This window comes from Prionailurus viverrinus, chromosome B4 (assembly GCF_022837055.1).
Source record: "Prionailurus viverrinus isolate Anna chromosome B4, UM_Priviv_1.0, whole genome shotgun sequence".
Taxonomy (NCBI): domain Eukaryota; kingdom Metazoa; phylum Chordata; class Mammalia; order Carnivora; family Felidae; genus Prionailurus; species Prionailurus viverrinus.
Window position 1 is genome coordinate 90,756,807 of NC_062567.1, and position 16,967 is coordinate 90,773,773.

Below are 16,967 nucleotides of genomic sequence, written 5' to 3' on the forward strand. Positions count from 1 at the left end.
TCCAATGCTTAACCGACTGAGCCACCCAGGCACCCCGCTCTTTATGGTTTCTAAGGCGAGTAATCTTTTTCTCCTTAATAGGGAAAAATACCAAGTTAAAGAAAAACAAAGAGCCATTACGGAAAACAATATCAAGAAGTGTAGGGGGTTTACGCTACAATTCAAACAAGATGAGTTGAGTGAGACTGGCAGGGACCCCGGAGGTGGAGGGGAGAGCCTGCATGTCTGAATTCAGGGTCCAGGTTCCTTCTCAGTCCCGGCCTCCTGAGAACACCAGGAAATGACCGCACATTTCTCTAGACTATCAATACAAGCCAAGTTTCCCTCTAGGATAACCTGGCGCCTGGCCCACGCCCACAAATGCCAGTCAGGCAAAGCGGCAGCGTCGCCACACCGCTAAACCTACCGGCCCCGCCCCTGACCCGCCCCTGACCCGCCCCTGCCCCGTCCCCTCAGCCCTGCCCGGCTCAGCCCGGTCCCGTCAGACGCCTTCGCACCGAAGCACAACCTTCGCGCCTGCGCAGACCGGACCTGCGGCAGTAAGGCGGAAGTCGTCGCGCGTGCGCTCAAGGGGAAAGGTGGTTCTTCCTCCCTCCCCTTTTTTTCTAAGACAGCTTAGCTGGGACTTGCTTCCGGGTCGAAGGGTTTGCTTCCGGAGAGCGGGAAGGCTGAAACGCGGTGGTTAAGCTGGAGTCGAGTTGGCGAGCTTCTCGGTGGAGAAGGCTGTGGCCATGGACAGGTCAGTTGAGGTGATGGTAATGGTTAAGCTAGGACACTTGCCCTTCCTGCTTGTAGGGCTGAACTAAATAGTCGAAGCCTGACTCCCACAGGAAGCCAGGAAGGCCCGGGTGCTAACCCCAGGACTCCTTCCCCGGGCTGGGAGTCTCTGCAGATGATGGAAGAAAGGCAGCTTGGGTCGGGAATGGATACGGACAGTGATCATCCCTTGCGTTTTCGCGGCAGCTGTGCCACCTGTTCTGCGTTTTGGGGCAACGTTTTTCATTGCTGGGGTGGGCGGAATAGGAGGTGGTCTGGCTTTCGACATGCCGACTGACTTGACCGAGATCACAAAGCCAGACAGTGACGGAACTGGGATCTCAGCCCAGACTTTCTGATACAAGTTCCAGCATCAGGTAGTTACAGAATTAAAGTCTTTCTATGACTCTGGCACTATGCTAGCCTCCTGCTATACAGGTGAGTTTTTCCTGTTCTTGGCCCCTGGGAATTAGTTGTAGTGGAGGAGACAATGGAGCAGTGCAAAATGATGTGTTTTAACTTTTCTGTGGGAAGAGAAAATGAGGATGCGATAAAAGTCTCTCTGCCACGGGATCTATCAGGAAGACTTCTCAAAGGAGGTAACTCTCTAGTTGGCCTGAATAATAGCTAACATTGAGTGCCTTAAATGCTTTGTTATTACCATATATATTGTATTAGCTAATTTAGTCTTCCTACAATCCTATGAGGATAGGTACTCTGATCCTCTTTTCATAGATTACACTGGGGCTAAAAGAGTTTAAGAACTTGGTGACAGTTAGGAAGCTAATAAGTAGAAGAACCAAGTTGCCCACCTGATATATGTGTCTCCAGACTCCAGGAGGCTCTTTGGTGAGTAAATGTTCACCAGGTGGATGAGAGGGGCAAATGTAGGCTTCTGTAGAAGAAACATCTACAGGGTGCAAGAATATGAAAAGGAAGGCATTGTGTAGCTGAATGGTCACATGCAATGTATGTTTGTATGAGGATGTTTGTGGTTGAATATAAGACTGAACTGGTAAGTCGGGGGTTAGATTGTAAAAATAAAGGAAATTTGGACTTGATTCTATAGGCTTCAGAGCTATCTTAAGATTTTGAGTGGAGGAAAAAGCATGTTAGATTCTTGTCTCAAAATACAGGTCTTTTTTTTGTTTTTAATGTTTATTCTTTTGTTAGAGAGAGAGAGACAGAGCATGAGTGGGGGAGGGTCAGAGAGAGAGGGAGACACAGAATCTGAAGCAGGCTTCTAGCTCTGAGCTGTCAGCGCAGAGCTGGACACAGGGCTGAAACTCATGAATCATGAGACTGTGACCTGAGCCGAAGTCAGATGCTTAATCGACTGAGCCACCCGGGCGCCCCTCAAAATATAGGTTTTTTAATTCACACGATTTATTTTCTAGACCTTGAGCTGAGAACAACGGGAGATCAGGGCAACTGCAATAGTACTGAGACAGGAGATGCCATTAGTGTACTCTGGGGAGAAATAACTTGAAGAGTCATTTCTCCAATTTATTAGAATTCTTTTTTAATTAGCTTCCCATCTCACCAGTCCCAACAACAGATTTTATTTTTCGTAGTACCCATGGTTTGAAGAATTTTGGGAACTGCGGAATATTCTTTTAAGAGATGGTTCCTGCAATTTCAGGGAACTCCTCAATTCAACCAAGGAAAGACCTGCCTTCATGAAGCAATTATGTAAAACAGTGCTATGATATAGATGCCAAGTGTTGAAATCATTCCATAGGTGAGAATAACATAGTGAGTGCTAGAAACTCAAAGATGCCTGTGCAGGAAAAATTTGAGAAGTGGACTTTGAGGGATAAGCAGGGTTTGGAATCAAAGAGCGCTGTTAACCAAAAGGTCAAAGACTTGGCTACTGGGATGATGTATGCTTTGACTGACCCAGGGTCTTTTGCTCCAGTCATGATAGAGTTCTTTGCAAATGGTACATTATCATTTCACTCACATGAACTTAATTATACTGTTTTAGGAGCGGCTATGGAGAGATGTCATCTCCTGTGATCCGAGAGGCAGAAGTGACTCGGACTGCACGGAAACAGAGTGCTCAAAAAAGAGTTTTAAGTATCCTTTACGTTGTAAGCATCATTATTCAAATTACAGCATGCTTGGAATCAGAGTTATAGAATTTTCTTTTTATGAGAGATATTAGACATTCAGTATTATAATAAAATGATAGGGAAATTGTTAAAATTTGTGTTACCCTGAAAATAAGGACGTTCTTGCTATCCTGTTGTAGCTAGCTTCTGCTGAGATGAGATATCCTTTTTTTATTTGAAATCTAAGTACTCTTAGTTCAGTGTGTAGTAATATAAGACTGATATCTGAGAAATTAAGCGGTAGAGGGAGTGATTTACTCTTTGCATAGAAAAAGTGGTAGCCATCAAAATCTTGTTGAAAAGTGTATTCAAATATTTTATATAGGGTAAATATGGTTGATTCTAACTTTAATGGTGTTTTTTTTGTATGGAAAACTTTTCTTAACTCTTCCTATAGTTCGGCCATCCCAAGATGAAATTTTTGCTAATACTACACCAAGAAACCAGGTTATCCCTCGAACTCCCAGTTCGTTTCGACCACCTTGTAAGATTTTTTTTTGATTTTTTTTTTTTTTTTTTTTACTGTTTTATTTATTTTCAAGAGACAGTGTGAGCCGGGGAAGGGCAGAAAGAAAGGGAGATAAAGGATCCAAATTGGGCTCTGTGCTGACAGCAGCAAGCCTGATGCGGGGCTCTAACTCATGAACTGTGAGATCATGACCTGAGCTGAAGTGTGATGCTCAACTGACTGAGCCACCCAGGTGCCTCATAAGAATTTTTGCTTTTAAAGCATTTAATAATATAGTAATATATATTAATATGTACAAATATATAACAAGTATTTGTTATATATATAAATATTATGTACAATATATAATATATATTTATATATATATAACAAGTATTTGTCATATATATTTATGTTAAATATACATAGTATTTAATAACATTAATATAATATTTAATAATAGTAATAGCTATATGTTAAAGCTTACAGTACACGTGATAATCTTTGGTTACAATATCAATAGTTAAGAACAAATAATAATGATTGCATTACTATTTGTTGAACCCTTACCATGTGTGAGGCACTATACTTTACATAAATACACAATAACTGTGATGTAGGTATTCTATCTCTATTTTACCAAAACTGAAATCGAGACGTGGAGAAGTTATTCAATGAGGATAGCATGGCTAAGCATATATGTAAGTGATGGAACCAAAATTCAGACAATGATCTGTTTACTTCAAAGCCTGTGCCCTTTACACTAAACTACCTCTTCAGTATTTGTAAAATTGGAATATGAATAATCCATGGACTCATTAGTGTCTTTCTTTTTTTACTACTTAGTTATGTTATAATGAAAGCATCTCTGTTTGCAGTAAAAGATTTTCCTGCTGGGCTCACTAGTACCAAAAGATCAAGTTTACAAAAATAAGTTAAATCTTCATATCATGGAAATGTTAATATTTAAAGGATTTACTTGGTTAGAATCTAAATAATTAGAAACAAAGTTATTTATTGGTGGTTTGATTGTTTTGTTTTCATGATCAATGTTCATGCACTTTGGATTCTTTTTCTAACCTCTTGTTTGTAGTTACTCCACCCAGCCGAAGCTTACTGAGGCATCCAGATGTTTCCTGCATTCTTGGAACAGGAGGGAGGTCTCCCCGGCTTACACAGTCTTCAGGGTTCTTGGGAAATCTGTCTATGGTATGTGGAAAAATGGGGTAAAAATTTCCCCTTTTTCATATAAGTAAGATATTGAGCTTAAAAGCCTTTAGTGAGGCTTGAAGTCATAGTCCTCAAAAGAGTTAACTAGGTAGGTTACGTAGATTGAAATTGTATTTTGGTTAGGCTGAAAACCTTAAGCATCTCCTGTCATAGTTGGAAACTGTAATACCAACAACATTTGGGTGCAGATAGAATGTGTTAATCTGACAGTCTGCTCCTCTGAAGAAATACTTGATTGGTTGCTGACGAGCCCTGTTTTGAAGCATAGAAGAGTAGGAAGCCAAGAGAAATGGATGAAGAGTATCATAAGGAAGAGAGACAATGCATTAAAGGAAAGAAAAGAGAAAATGTTGGAAAAAGTAGATGAGACACTCTTTAGAAATCACTGTGTGGTACAGTATTGAAAATAGAAGAAATGTCATATAAACATACAGAATGACTAGGTGTTCAAAATACCCTATAAAAAAGAAAGGATTCAATCTAATAAGAGAAGGAAACAGAAGAGTTCTGTTGGAATAGTAGAGGATGATGGAAAATTTAGTGCTAAAAACAAAAACAGTTCTGTGTTTGGCTCTGTGCTTATTAAAAGGGCACAGCAATTTTTTTTTTAAGTTTATTTACATTGAGAGAGCAAGCAGAGGAGGGGCAGAGAAAGAATCCCAAGCAGGCTCCACACTTGTGAGTGCAGAGCCCGACATGGGCTCCATCTCACAAACTGCAGATCATGACCTGAGCCGAAATCAAGTCAAACACTTAACTGACTGAGCCACCCAGGCGCCCCAGAAAAGTCACAGGGATTTTTGCACACATTTGAAATTGTCCAGATTAGGTGTTTTCTGAAGAATGGTTTAGCTTGTTAAACCTCTCCTTAAAAGGATAAATTGATTTGTTAAATACTTCTTATTGTTTTACGGATTTTTAGAATGTTAATGTCTAACAATGATATAGTCATTGAATAATTTTACGCTGCTTTTGAATCTGGTTATGTTAGCAGCATTTATCTTATTTTGCTTAAAAACATGAGTGAATTGACTGCATCTGGGGTTAAACAAAAGAAGATGTCTTATTATTTATTGCTTCAGAACTGCAAGATTAATAGTAAGATTTCTAGTCTCTTAAAGCCCAGGACAGAGTAAATTATTAATAATATGGGCATTATAAAATGTTTGGGTTTAAATAAACATTTTTATTGTTGCTTGTGCCTGGATTTTAATAAAGACAAATTTTTAAGCCTTCAGATAGCTTTCTCTGGCTTTCAGAAGATCTTAAATAAAGGTGATTTTAAATAAAGGTGAATTTAAAAAAATGTGGGGGCGCCTGGGTGGCTCAGTCGGTTGTGCGACTGACCGGCTCGGGTCATGATCTCACGGTTTGTGAGTTCGAGCCCCACGTCGGGCTCTGCTGACAGCTCAGAGCCTGGAGCCTGCTTCGGATTCTGTGTCTCCCTCTCTCTCTGCCCCTCCCCCCCTTCATGCTCTGTCTCTCTCTGTCTCAGAAATAAATAAACATAAAAAAATTTTTTTTTTAAATGTGTTTGCACACACTTCAGACACGTCCGGAAATAGAATAAGCCCTCATGTGCTCTTTGCCCAGTTATTAATATATGGCTGATCCTATTTCATCTACGCCCACAAGTGTTTCCCCTTTGTTACTTTACACCTCCCAGATTTCATACCATTTTACCCATAAATATTTTTGTGCATATCTCTGAGACATAAGACAATTCTTTCTTTAACACAATGCCATTAACACGTCTAACTTTCCACACACGCACATACGTACACACAGAGTAATTTGTTTATCATCTTAAATATCCATTTTGTGTATATATATGTTTTCATTATTGTATATATTTTACTAAGTGTTCACATTTCCTCGGCTGTGTCAAATTTTAAGTTGGTTTGTTTAAAATTTCCTCAGTTGTGTCATGTTTTCTCAAGTCGGTTTGTCTAAATCAGGATTCAGATAAGGTAAACACACTGCATTTGCTTGATGTGGCTCATCTTTTAATCTGTAAGTTCTTCCATCACCCTTTTTGTTAGCGTTTATATGTTGAAAAAACTGGATCATTTGTCCTGTACGTTTTCCCAATAGTGAAAAACCGATGTGAACTTAGAGCAGTATGACCGCTCTAAGAGCCTTAGAGACTTAGAGCCTTATTTTACATGTTAATATCAGCTTAAATGTTACAAAATGCAGTATTTATTGCCTTTAAAAAAAAGATATGGAGGGGCGCCTGGGTGGCGCAGTCGGTTAAGCGTCCGACTTCAGCCAGGTCACGATCTCGCGGTCCGTGAGTTCGAGCCCCGCCTCAGGCTCTGGGCTGATGGCTCGGAGCCTGGAGCCTGTTTCCGATTCTGTGTCTCCCTCTCTCTCTGCCCCTCCCCCGTTCATGCTCTGTCTCTCTCTGTCCCAAAAATAAATAAATGTTGAAAAAAAAATTAAAAAAAAAAAAAAGATATGGAGTGGTACAGAGAAGAAAACAGTTTATACTGTTTTTGTTTCATAAGCTGTGATTTCCTTAACAAAATAGCCATTAATGTCTTTTTTTGTACTCAGTGGCAATAGCTCATTACTTTTCTGTATCTTCCTTTTTTTTTATAGGTAACTAATCTGGATGACAGTAATTGGGCTGCTGCATTCACATCACAGCGTTCAGGACTCCTCACAAGTACAGAGTCCCACAGTGTAACAGAGGATGTAACTCTCAGTGCCGTTATGTTACGTGAGGATGATCCTGGCGAAGCTGGTAAAATGGCGTTAACTCTTTAACAATGTAGCCTGTTGGCTTTACTAAGACCCAGGAAACTATCTCCTATTCCTGAGTGTCATTATAAAATATTTTTCATTAAGCTGATTAGTTATGGTTATGGCTGAGCCATTTGATGTAGTAGCTCTGGAAGGTTGAGAATCTCACCTTCGTTCTCAGTTGGAGCGGCATCTTGCCACTTCGTTTTTCAGTTCAAATACCTTGTTAGGGGGCGCCTGGGTGGCGCAGTCGGTTAAGCGTCCGACTTCAGCCAGGTCACGATCTCGCGGTCCGTGAGTTCGAGCCCCGCGTCGGGCTCTGGGCTGATGGCTCGGAGCCTGGAGCCTGTTTCCGATTCTGTGTCTCCCTCTCTCTCTGCCCCTCCCCCGTTCATGCTCTGTCTCTCTCTGTCCCAAAAATAAATAAACATTGAAAAAAAAAAAAATTAAAAAAAAAAAAACAAAAAACAAATACCTTGTTAGGTTATTAGATAAGTCTCATATCTTCATTCTTTTCGTATTTCTGTTGAAAGGGCATCTCTTTTTCTCTAGGTTTAGTTTTTATCTAATATTCACATGTTTTCACCTGGATGCTAATGCTGTCTTTTTTTTAAATAGTATGAAGACCTTTCTAGTTTCAGGTTGGTTATTACCATTCCCCTTTGGAAAGAAAAGTTTGCTTTTCATGTGCCTGTATGTATTCATTACCACATGGGATCTTCATTTTATCATCATCGTCAGCTAACGTGCCAGAGTCCGTGTGCTTACCCCTGGGTGAACATTATCTTCTGTAGGGGTCCATTGAAGAGTTACAGTAGCTATTACTGTTAGAGGGGAAAGGGAACTGCTGCTCAGAATGGGTAGCTTGCGTAAGCTCACCTGGCTGGAAAGTGATGGCACCAGGATTTGAAACTAAGCAGTTTGATTATACAGCCCTTCTCTTAACACTGTGGTAACCACTGCTTCCTTATAGTATCTGCCAGTAATAAGTACTCAGATTTTGAGTGATTTAGATATCCTTTTTACTAAATAGATAAAATAGAAAGAAAAAAAGTTCATTTTTAGTGTGAACACTGGATGAGGCCTTCAATATGATACAGTACTGTAGTGGAGTGTGTATGTTTTCCCTGAGTAGAATATATCATCTTAGTATCTGTTACAACTTTCTCAGCTACTTTGTTGTATGTTTAAAATACAAATCAGATATTTTAAAATTTGGCTTATATTTTTGTAGTAATTGTTGACAGATTAATAGCCAACACATCCGTGTGCTCTTAAAAGACTTGTAGGTAAGAAGAGAAAAAAATACATTGAACTACATCAAAATCTAAAATTTTCATGCATCAAAAGATACAGTAAGTAGAGTGAAAAGGCAGCCCACAGAATGGGAGAATGTATTTGCAAATCCTATGTCTGATAAAAGGGTAATATCTAGAATGTAGAAAGAACTATAACATGGGGTGCCTGGGTGGCTCAGTGGGTTAAGCGTCTGACTTCAACTCAGGTCATGATCTCACAGTTCTTGAGTTTGAGTCAGACTTTTTGACTTTTGCTTTTCTTTCTTGTGCTTTTGGTGTCATATCCAAAAAGTTGTTACCAAGACCAATGTCAAGGAGCTCTTTGCCTATATCTTTTTCTAGGAGTTTTATGGTTTCAGGTCTTAAGTTTAAGTCTCCATTCCATTTCAAGTTAATTTTTTTTTAACATTTATTCATTTTTGAGAGACAGAGTACGTGAGCTGGGGAGGGGCAGAGAGAAAGGGATACATAGGATTTGAAGCAGGCTCCAGGCTCTGAGATGTCAGCACAGAGCCCGACGTGGGGCTTGAACCCATGAACTGTGAGATCATGACCTGAGCCAAAGTCGGATGCTTAACCAACTGAGCCACTCAGTCGCCCCTTTAAAAAAATTTTTTTAATGTTTATTTATTTTTGAGAGAAGCGGAGCACAAGTTGGGGAGAGGCAGAGAGAGAGGGAGACACCGAATCCAAAGCAGGCTCCAGGCTCTGAGCTGTCAGCACAGAGTCCGACACGGGAGTTTAAACCCACAAACCGTGAGATTATGACCTGAACCAAAGTCATATGCTTAACCGACTGAGCCACCCAGGTACCCCACAAGTTAATTTTTATGAGTGGTGTAATCTAGGGGGTCCAATTTCATTTTTCCATATATGATCATCAGTTTTTCTAGCACCATTTATTGAAAAGGCTGTTCTTTCCCCAGTGAGTATTCTTGGCTCCCCTGTCAAATATTAGTTGACTATACATGTGGGAGTTTGTTTCTGGACCCTATTCTGTTCCTTGATCTATGTGTCTGTTTTTATGCCTTATCATACTGTTTTGTTTTTTTTTTAACTTTATTTATTTTGAGAGAGAGCATGTGCACATGAGAGTGGGGGAGGGGGCGGGGAAGAGGGAGGGGGAGAGAGAATCTTAAGCAGGCTCTGTGCTGCTTGATCTCAAGAACTGTGAGATCATGACCTGAGCCCTAATCAAGGGTTGGACACTTAACAAGCTGAGCCACCCCAGGCGCCTCTCATACTGTTTTAATTACTCAAGCTTTGTAGTATAGTTTGAAATCAGGAAGTATAGTACCTCCAGCTTTGTTCTTTCTTAGGATCGCTTTGGCTATCCTGAGTTGTAGTTTTGCAAGATGAAAAGAATTCTGTGGATGGATGATGGTGATGGTAGCCCAGCATTGTGAATGTACTTAATGCCACTAACCTGTACACTTAAAAATGGTTAAGATGGTAAATTTTGTTATGTTTATCTTACCACAGTTACAATTTTTTTTAAGTTTAATTTATTTTGTTGGGGGGGTTGGGGAAGGACGGGGAGAGAGAGGGAGAGACAGAATTCCAAGCAGACTCCACACCACCAGCACGGAGCCTGATGTAGGGCTCCAACTCATGAACTGTGAGATCATGACCTGAGCCAAGATCAAGAGTCAGACACTTAACTGACTGAGCCACGCAGGCACCCCACCACTGTTGTAATTTTTTAGAAAATACAGCAGAAAAAAAAGAGATACGTAGCTGTGTTTTTAAGTTTTCATAGAAACATAATTACCTAGGAGTATGTCACTTAACTTTCTTGTTCCTTTTCTTTTTAATGTGTTCTAGCATCCATGAGTATGTTTTCTGATTTCCTGCAGTCTTACTTGAAGCACTCTTCAAATACGGTTTTTGACCTTGTAGAAGAATATGAAAACATCTGTAGTAGTCAGGTAAGTTACTTTCACTCCATTGTTGGTCAAACTTCAGTACTCTTAGTTTTTTGAACAGCATCAACCTGTGAATTTCCATACTGTATTTAAGGGGGGAGATGTCTTAAGGGTGTAGTGGCAGGGGTAGCATGGTTGGGAGGTTAGCCAGGGCAGCTCTGCTTTTTGCTTATTGAAGGTCCATATGAGTTTTCTTTGGGAAACTGAAGGATTCTGCTACTTAAAAAAAAGGAGAATCTAGAATATACAAAGAACTCTTTATTTAAAAAAAATTTTTTTTTAAACGTTTATTTATTTTTGAGATAGAGAGAGATAGAGCATGAACTGGGGAGGGTCAGAGAGAGAGGGAGACACAGAATCGGAAACAGGCTCCAGGCTCTGAGCTGTCAGCACAGAGCCCGACGCAGGGCTCGAACCCACGAACTGTGAGATCATGACCTGAGCTGAAGTCGGACGCTTAACCGACTGAGCCACCCAGGTGCCCCTACAAAGAACTCTTTAAACCCAATAATTAGAAAATGAACATCCAATTAAAAAAACAGACAAAACACATTAACAGACACCTCACCAGAGAAAATCTACAGATGGCAAAAAAGCATGTGAAAAGGTGTTCAACATCATATGTCATCGTGGAATTGCAAATTAAAATCATGAGATGTCATACGCCTAGTAGAATGGCAAAGGTCCCCAACACCTATCAATACCACACGCTGGCAAGGATGTGGAGCAGCAGTCAGTCTCATTCGTTGTTGGTGGGAATGCAAAACGGTAGAGTCACTTTGCAAGACACTTTCTCAGTTTCTTAGAAACCTGAACATAGTCTTATCATATGATTCCACAACATTCATACTGTGGTATTTACCAAAACGAGTTAAAAACTTAGGCCCACACAAAAACCTACATATAAATGTATGTAGCTTTTTTACATATAGCAGCTTTATTTGTCATTGCCTAAATTCAGAAGCAACCCGGTTGTCTTTTAGTAAGCGAATGGATAAATCAACTGTGTGTATCTAGACAATGGAATATTGTTTAATGCTAAAAAGAAATGAGCCATCAAGCCATGAAAAGACAAGGATGAACCCTAAGTGCATATCAGTAAGCTAAAGAAACCAATTCAAAAAGGCTACATATTACATGAATCCAACTAAACAATATTCTGGAAAAGGCAAAACTTTGGAGAGAGTGAAAAGATCAGTGGTTCCCAGAGGGTGGGGGAATATAAGGATGAAAAGTAGAACCTGGTAGATGTTTAGGGGAGTGAAACTGTATGAGATAATGGTGGTGGATACATGTCATTTATGTCAAAACCTGTAGAATATACAACACCAAGAATGAACCCTTATGTAAACTATGGACTTTGGATGATAATGACATGTCAGTGTAGGTTCATGGTTGTAACAAATGTTCCACTCTGGTGCTGGATCCTGATAGGCAGAAAGCGATGGGAACCTGTACTTTCCACTCAGTTTTGCTGTAAACCTAAATCTGCTCTAAAACATTAAGTCTGTTTTTTTAAAAAGGAAGAAGGAAGAGGAAGAGCATTTGGCTGGCTCAGTTGGAAAAGCATGTGACTCTTGATCCTTAGGGTCATGAGTTCAAGCCTCATGTTGGGTGTAGGGATTACTAAAAAAATAAGCAAATAAATAAATGGACTTTATTACATTCAAGAATGATTACAATATAATAGCCAACATTTCTTGATCGTTTAATATTGTTTCAATAACCAATCTCTGAATTGTTCCATTATAAAAGCAGTAACTTCATTAAATAACTGAAGCAGTAACGGTCACTTAGTGAATTACTAGAGTTAGGGTTCCAATAGAAAATAATGAGAAGTACTGATAACACTTTTATTAAACACTGGCCTTAAGACAAAAGTAACATTATTTTGTGAGTACTTTTTAAAGAGAGGGAAAAGGTGTGGTGGTGGTAATGATTCTTCATGTTCTGAATGAGAGCGATTCTGTGTCTGAATTTCACTTCAGAAGATTAAGAGGTACTGTTCAAAACCTTTGAGAAAGGTTTCCTTTACCCTGGATTCTTAAACCTTCTGATAAATAATTTTGTGTGTGTTTCTGGGGAGAACATCCGTGCTGTTCGTTAGATTTTCACATAATGCCTCAACCTGAAAAAGGTTAAGAACTCTGGTTTTAGAACAAGGAGGGGACTTCGGTTAAGTTGTGGTTAGCAATGACAGTGTTTTAGTACCAATCTTAAAATATTTTTCTTGATTTGATATATGTTATAAATTTTTCAGGCATAAATTGAAGATAACTTTATTTTCAATTTTCATTGCTATGCTGTTAGTCCATGTTATCATTTTGTCAGGAATAGGTTAGATTTGGTTTATCTTGTGGTTAGATATAGGTTAGATTTGTCAGGAATAGGTTAGATTTAGCTTATAAAAGAAGAAAAAAATGTGTCCATGGCTGTTCTTGTTTAATCTGAAATTTGGAGTATATTAAACTTTTACATTTATACTCACATAAACACACCTTACTTCAAATTAAGACCATTTCGAGTGGGAATGTTATATTTCCATTCAATTTAAAAAAGGCAATAGATAGGAAAAATTCATACTCTAAATGTGTGTGTGTGTATATGTTTAGTTTTAGAGCTGTGCATTTGAAGAATACGCAGTTATGGCTCAGAATGATAGAAAACCTCTTTACATCTGTGTCTTTACGTTAGGTGAATATACTGAGTAAAATAGTGAGCCGAGCAACACCTGGACTTCAGAAGTTCTCAAAAACAGCCAGTATGCTCTGGCTTCTTCAACAGGAGATGGTCACATGGAGGCTGCTGGCTTCTCTGTATAGGTAAAGTTGTGTAGGCCTCATAAGTGAAATAAACACAAGGTAACCAATAGGCAAATTAATTTAAACATGGTTTGTCTTTTTAATGTTTATTTATTTTACAGGGGGGGAGAGAGAGAGAGAGAGAGAGAGAGAGAGAGAGAGAGAGAGAAATCCCAAGCAAGCTCCACGCTGTCAGCACAGAGCCTGACATGGGGCTCAGTCCTAAGAACTGTGAGATCATGACCTGAGCCACCCAGGCCCCCAAATAGGCAAATTAATTTAAAAGTTAGAGTAGGATGTGTGGAAATAGGTTCTACTATCTTTGCTACTTACTGTTTCTAATGCCTCATCATTAGATGATTATCAGGAGTGAGTTAGGAGGGAAGAGGGGAATATTAGATCAAAAGGCTGGTAGCTCCCAAAAATAAGATCAGGAAAGTACTGAAAATACTGCAGTACTTAGGATAGACAAGAAAAAGAACTCTGCTTTGGATTCTGTGTCTCCCTCCCTCTCTGCCCCTCCCCTGCTCATTCTCTCTCTCTCTCTCAAAAATAAATTAACAGTAAACAATTTTAAAGAAAAGGAACTGAAAAATAGACTTTATATAAAGTGGCAGTTTGAAAGAAGTTAACCAAATATTCCTTCTCTCAGATGCTCAGTGGTTTTGCCTCTCATTCTGCTGCTTTCTCACTGTGATGAGAAAATCCCGAAAGAAAATTAGATTGTATAATTTTTGCCATGTGAAAACAATTATATTAGAAAGTTCAGTGTGTGCCTTAGCAGGTAGCCAGGAAAGACTTTGCAGTGTCTGTTTTTAGTAAATATCAGATTTGCTCAGATGTCAATATCCGATCCAGAAGGTACTTACTACTTGTATCTTTGTTTCAAAAGAATGATTAAGTTTATTGGAAGCTCAACTTGTTTATGCTGGAGAGAATGTAGGTTTGTGTATATATATAGTTTAAAAGGTGATTTCATATATTTATGCAATTTAAGCCTTTTTCATTTTGTTATTTTTCCTCAGAGACAGAATACAGTCTGCATTAGAAGATGAAAATATGTTTGTACTTAGTGTAAGTTTAAGATTAATTTTTTTCCTTTATAAATGTTTAAAACTTAAAATGGTTTTTAATAATAGGATTTGATTTCTGACCCTCCATCTTGAGTTTCTTCATTTAAAAAATTTTACAAGTAAAAGATACAATCTCATAAAGTAATCAAATATTAATTTATATTATAGGGTAAAAGGTAAAAGTCCTCTTTTATCCCTTACTGTTCTAACAATTTGCGACCAGACACTTTTCTGTGCATCTTTATATGTATATATACACACGGTTGTGTGTGTGTGTGTGTGTGTGTGTGTGTGTGTGTGTGTGTTTTAATGTTTACTTATTTTGAGAGAGTGTGTGCACACGAGAGGGAGAGAGTATCTCAAGCATGCGCTCAGCACAGAGTTCCAGTTTGGGGCTCAAAATCAAGAGTCAGAGGCTTATCTGACTGAGCCACACAGGCGCCCCATGGGTTTGTTTTATTTTTTTAACATATAGTATGATTTCATTTATACATTATACTACGAGTTTCTTTTTTAATCACCAATATTTGTTTTTTCTGTCAGTTCATGTAGGTTTACCTTATTTTTTCATAATATGCCAGAACTGAAATTTTTTCAGACATTCTGATAGACATATTTAGGTTGTTTCCACTATTTCTGCTGTAGCAATCAGTAAGGCAGTGAACATTCTAAATCGTATTTATCTATGTATTTCAATATTTCCTACATTTCTGGAAGTGAAATTGGGTCAAAATTTGATAGATTGTCATCTTGCCTTCCTAATGCAGTGTACTAACAATGGGTGAAAATGCTTCCTCTAACTCATTTGATGGTGCCAATTGGAGATTAGGTGTGTCACTTTAATGTGTATGTTATCGATTATTAGCAAGGTGGAGTGTTCTTCATTTTTAAAAAACATTTTTTTTTTTAACGTTTATTTATTTTTGAGAGACCGAGTGCTAACAGGGGAGGGTCAGAGAGAGAGGGAGACACAGAATCTGAAGCAGGCTCCAGGCTCTGAACTGTCAGCACAGAGCCCGACACGGGGCTCAAACCCACGAACCATAAGATCTAGACCTGAGCTGAAGTCGGACGCTTCACCGACTGAGGCACCTAGGCACCCCTAGTATTCTTCATTCTTAAGCCTTAATATTCTTTTTTTTTTTTTTTCAACGTTTATTTATTTTTTTGGGACAGAGAGAGACAGAGCATGAACGGGGGAGGGGCAGAGAGAGAGGGAGACACAGAATCGGAAACAGGCTCCAGGCTCTGAGCCATCAGCCCAGAGCCTGACGCGGGGCTCGAACTCAAGGACCGCGAGATCGTGACCTGGCTGAAGTTGGACGCTTAACCGACTGCGCCACCCAGGCGCCCCAAGCCTTAATATTCTTACATGAATTCTGTAATCATACACTTTGCTCATTTTCCAATTATTGTTTTCTCTTGTATATGTTAAAGATAGTCCTCCTTTTACTTGTTCAGTTTTGTTTAAGGGGTCTTTGTCAAGTAGACATTCCCATTTTTATATGATCACATCTGTGAAGTTTTCCTTGATCATTCATTATCTTGTGTCTTGTTAAGGAAAGCCCTTGGATTGTAAAATTTTATTACCTATCAACTTCTGGTATGTAGAATGAAAGAGTTTCAAGTTTTTATTATTTTTTTCAAATTTTTATTTAAATTCTCCTTAGTTAACATATGGTGTAATAATTGTTTTCAGGAGTAGAATTGAGTGATTCATCACTTATGTATAATACCCAGTGCTCCACACAGTTTTGTCCTTAATGGCCAGCACCCATTTAGCCCACCCCCACCCAAGAGTTTAGAAGTTTTTAAATGTTCACTTTCTGATAATGTCACATGATTGCATCCTGCCGTTTACTATGATTTTTTTTGCTTGTTTCATTTTGTTCTGTGTTTTGTTTTCCCTAAACATCTCTGAGGAAGTAGAGTTTTAAAATTCCACGAATAGCTAAAGAATGAAAGTATCAAGAACAGCTGCAGATTGATCTAGCAGTTTGAAATTTGCTTAAGAAAAATTTTCACACATGAATGTACAGATCTGCTGTGTGGTTAAATGTTTATGGGTAATTGAATACATGTCAGGTTCACCTTTTCCTTTCTATTAAAATAATATCCTTAGAACATCTTTTTTTTTCTTTCTTTAAATAATTTTTTTAATAGGCTCTTAATGCCAGTGAGAAAGTGGTGGTGGAAACATTATTTCAGAGAGATCCACTTGTCCGACAAAGTCAGGTAAGATTAGAATTTTAAAATATTTTTTTATGAAGCATGGAGAAAAGGTAAATGACACACAAAGAACTGAAACCTTTTTAAATTTAAAACTTAAAAAAACTGTTTTTCTTTTTGATGTTTTTGCTTACAGTTAAAAGGAGTTAAGAACCTTGTTCTTCAGTTTTCAAATGAATAGCCCTAGCATTTCCAGGAATAGCTTTTTAAGAACTGTATTATTCCTATAGAACATTTCATTCTTTTGCTATACTTATGTATCTTAAAAAAGCAAAAATAGTGGTTGAAAAAATTGTTAGTTGGTATTTTTTAATCAGAAACATTTTGAATTAAGGATGGAAGTAC

At 38.6% G+C, this 16,967-nt stretch overlaps 1 protein-coding gene across 3 annotated transcripts in view; it reads left to right on the plus strand.

The window, feature by feature from the left end:
* The first annotated feature begins 613 nt into the window (after nt 1–613).
* NUP107 (nucleoporin 107) overlaps nt 614–16,967 on the plus strand; it is a 44,346-nt gene continuing 27,992 nt past the window's right edge. The window contains exons 1-9 of one of the 3 annotated variants that reach the window (XM_047865992.1): nt 614–739; nt 2,744–2,835; nt 3,268–3,354; nt 4,412–4,527; nt 7,153–7,297; nt 10,419–10,522; nt 13,214–13,341; nt 14,346–14,394; nt 16,557–16,628. In XM_047865992.1, coding sequence (XP_047721948.1) covers nt 732–739; nt 2,744–2,835; nt 3,268–3,354; nt 4,412–4,527; nt 7,153–7,297; nt 10,419–10,522; nt 13,214–13,341; nt 14,346–14,394; nt 16,557–16,628 — 801 coding nt within the window. In that variant the 5' untranslated portion in view covers nt 614–731. Of the gene's footprint in view, nt 740–2,743; nt 2,836–3,267; nt 3,359–4,387; nt 4,528–7,152; nt 7,298–10,418; nt 10,523–13,213; nt 13,342–14,345; nt 14,395–16,556; nt 16,629–16,967 lie in introns of those variants that run through there. The other 2 variants (XM_047865994.1, XM_047865993.1) reach the window with 2 other exon arrangements.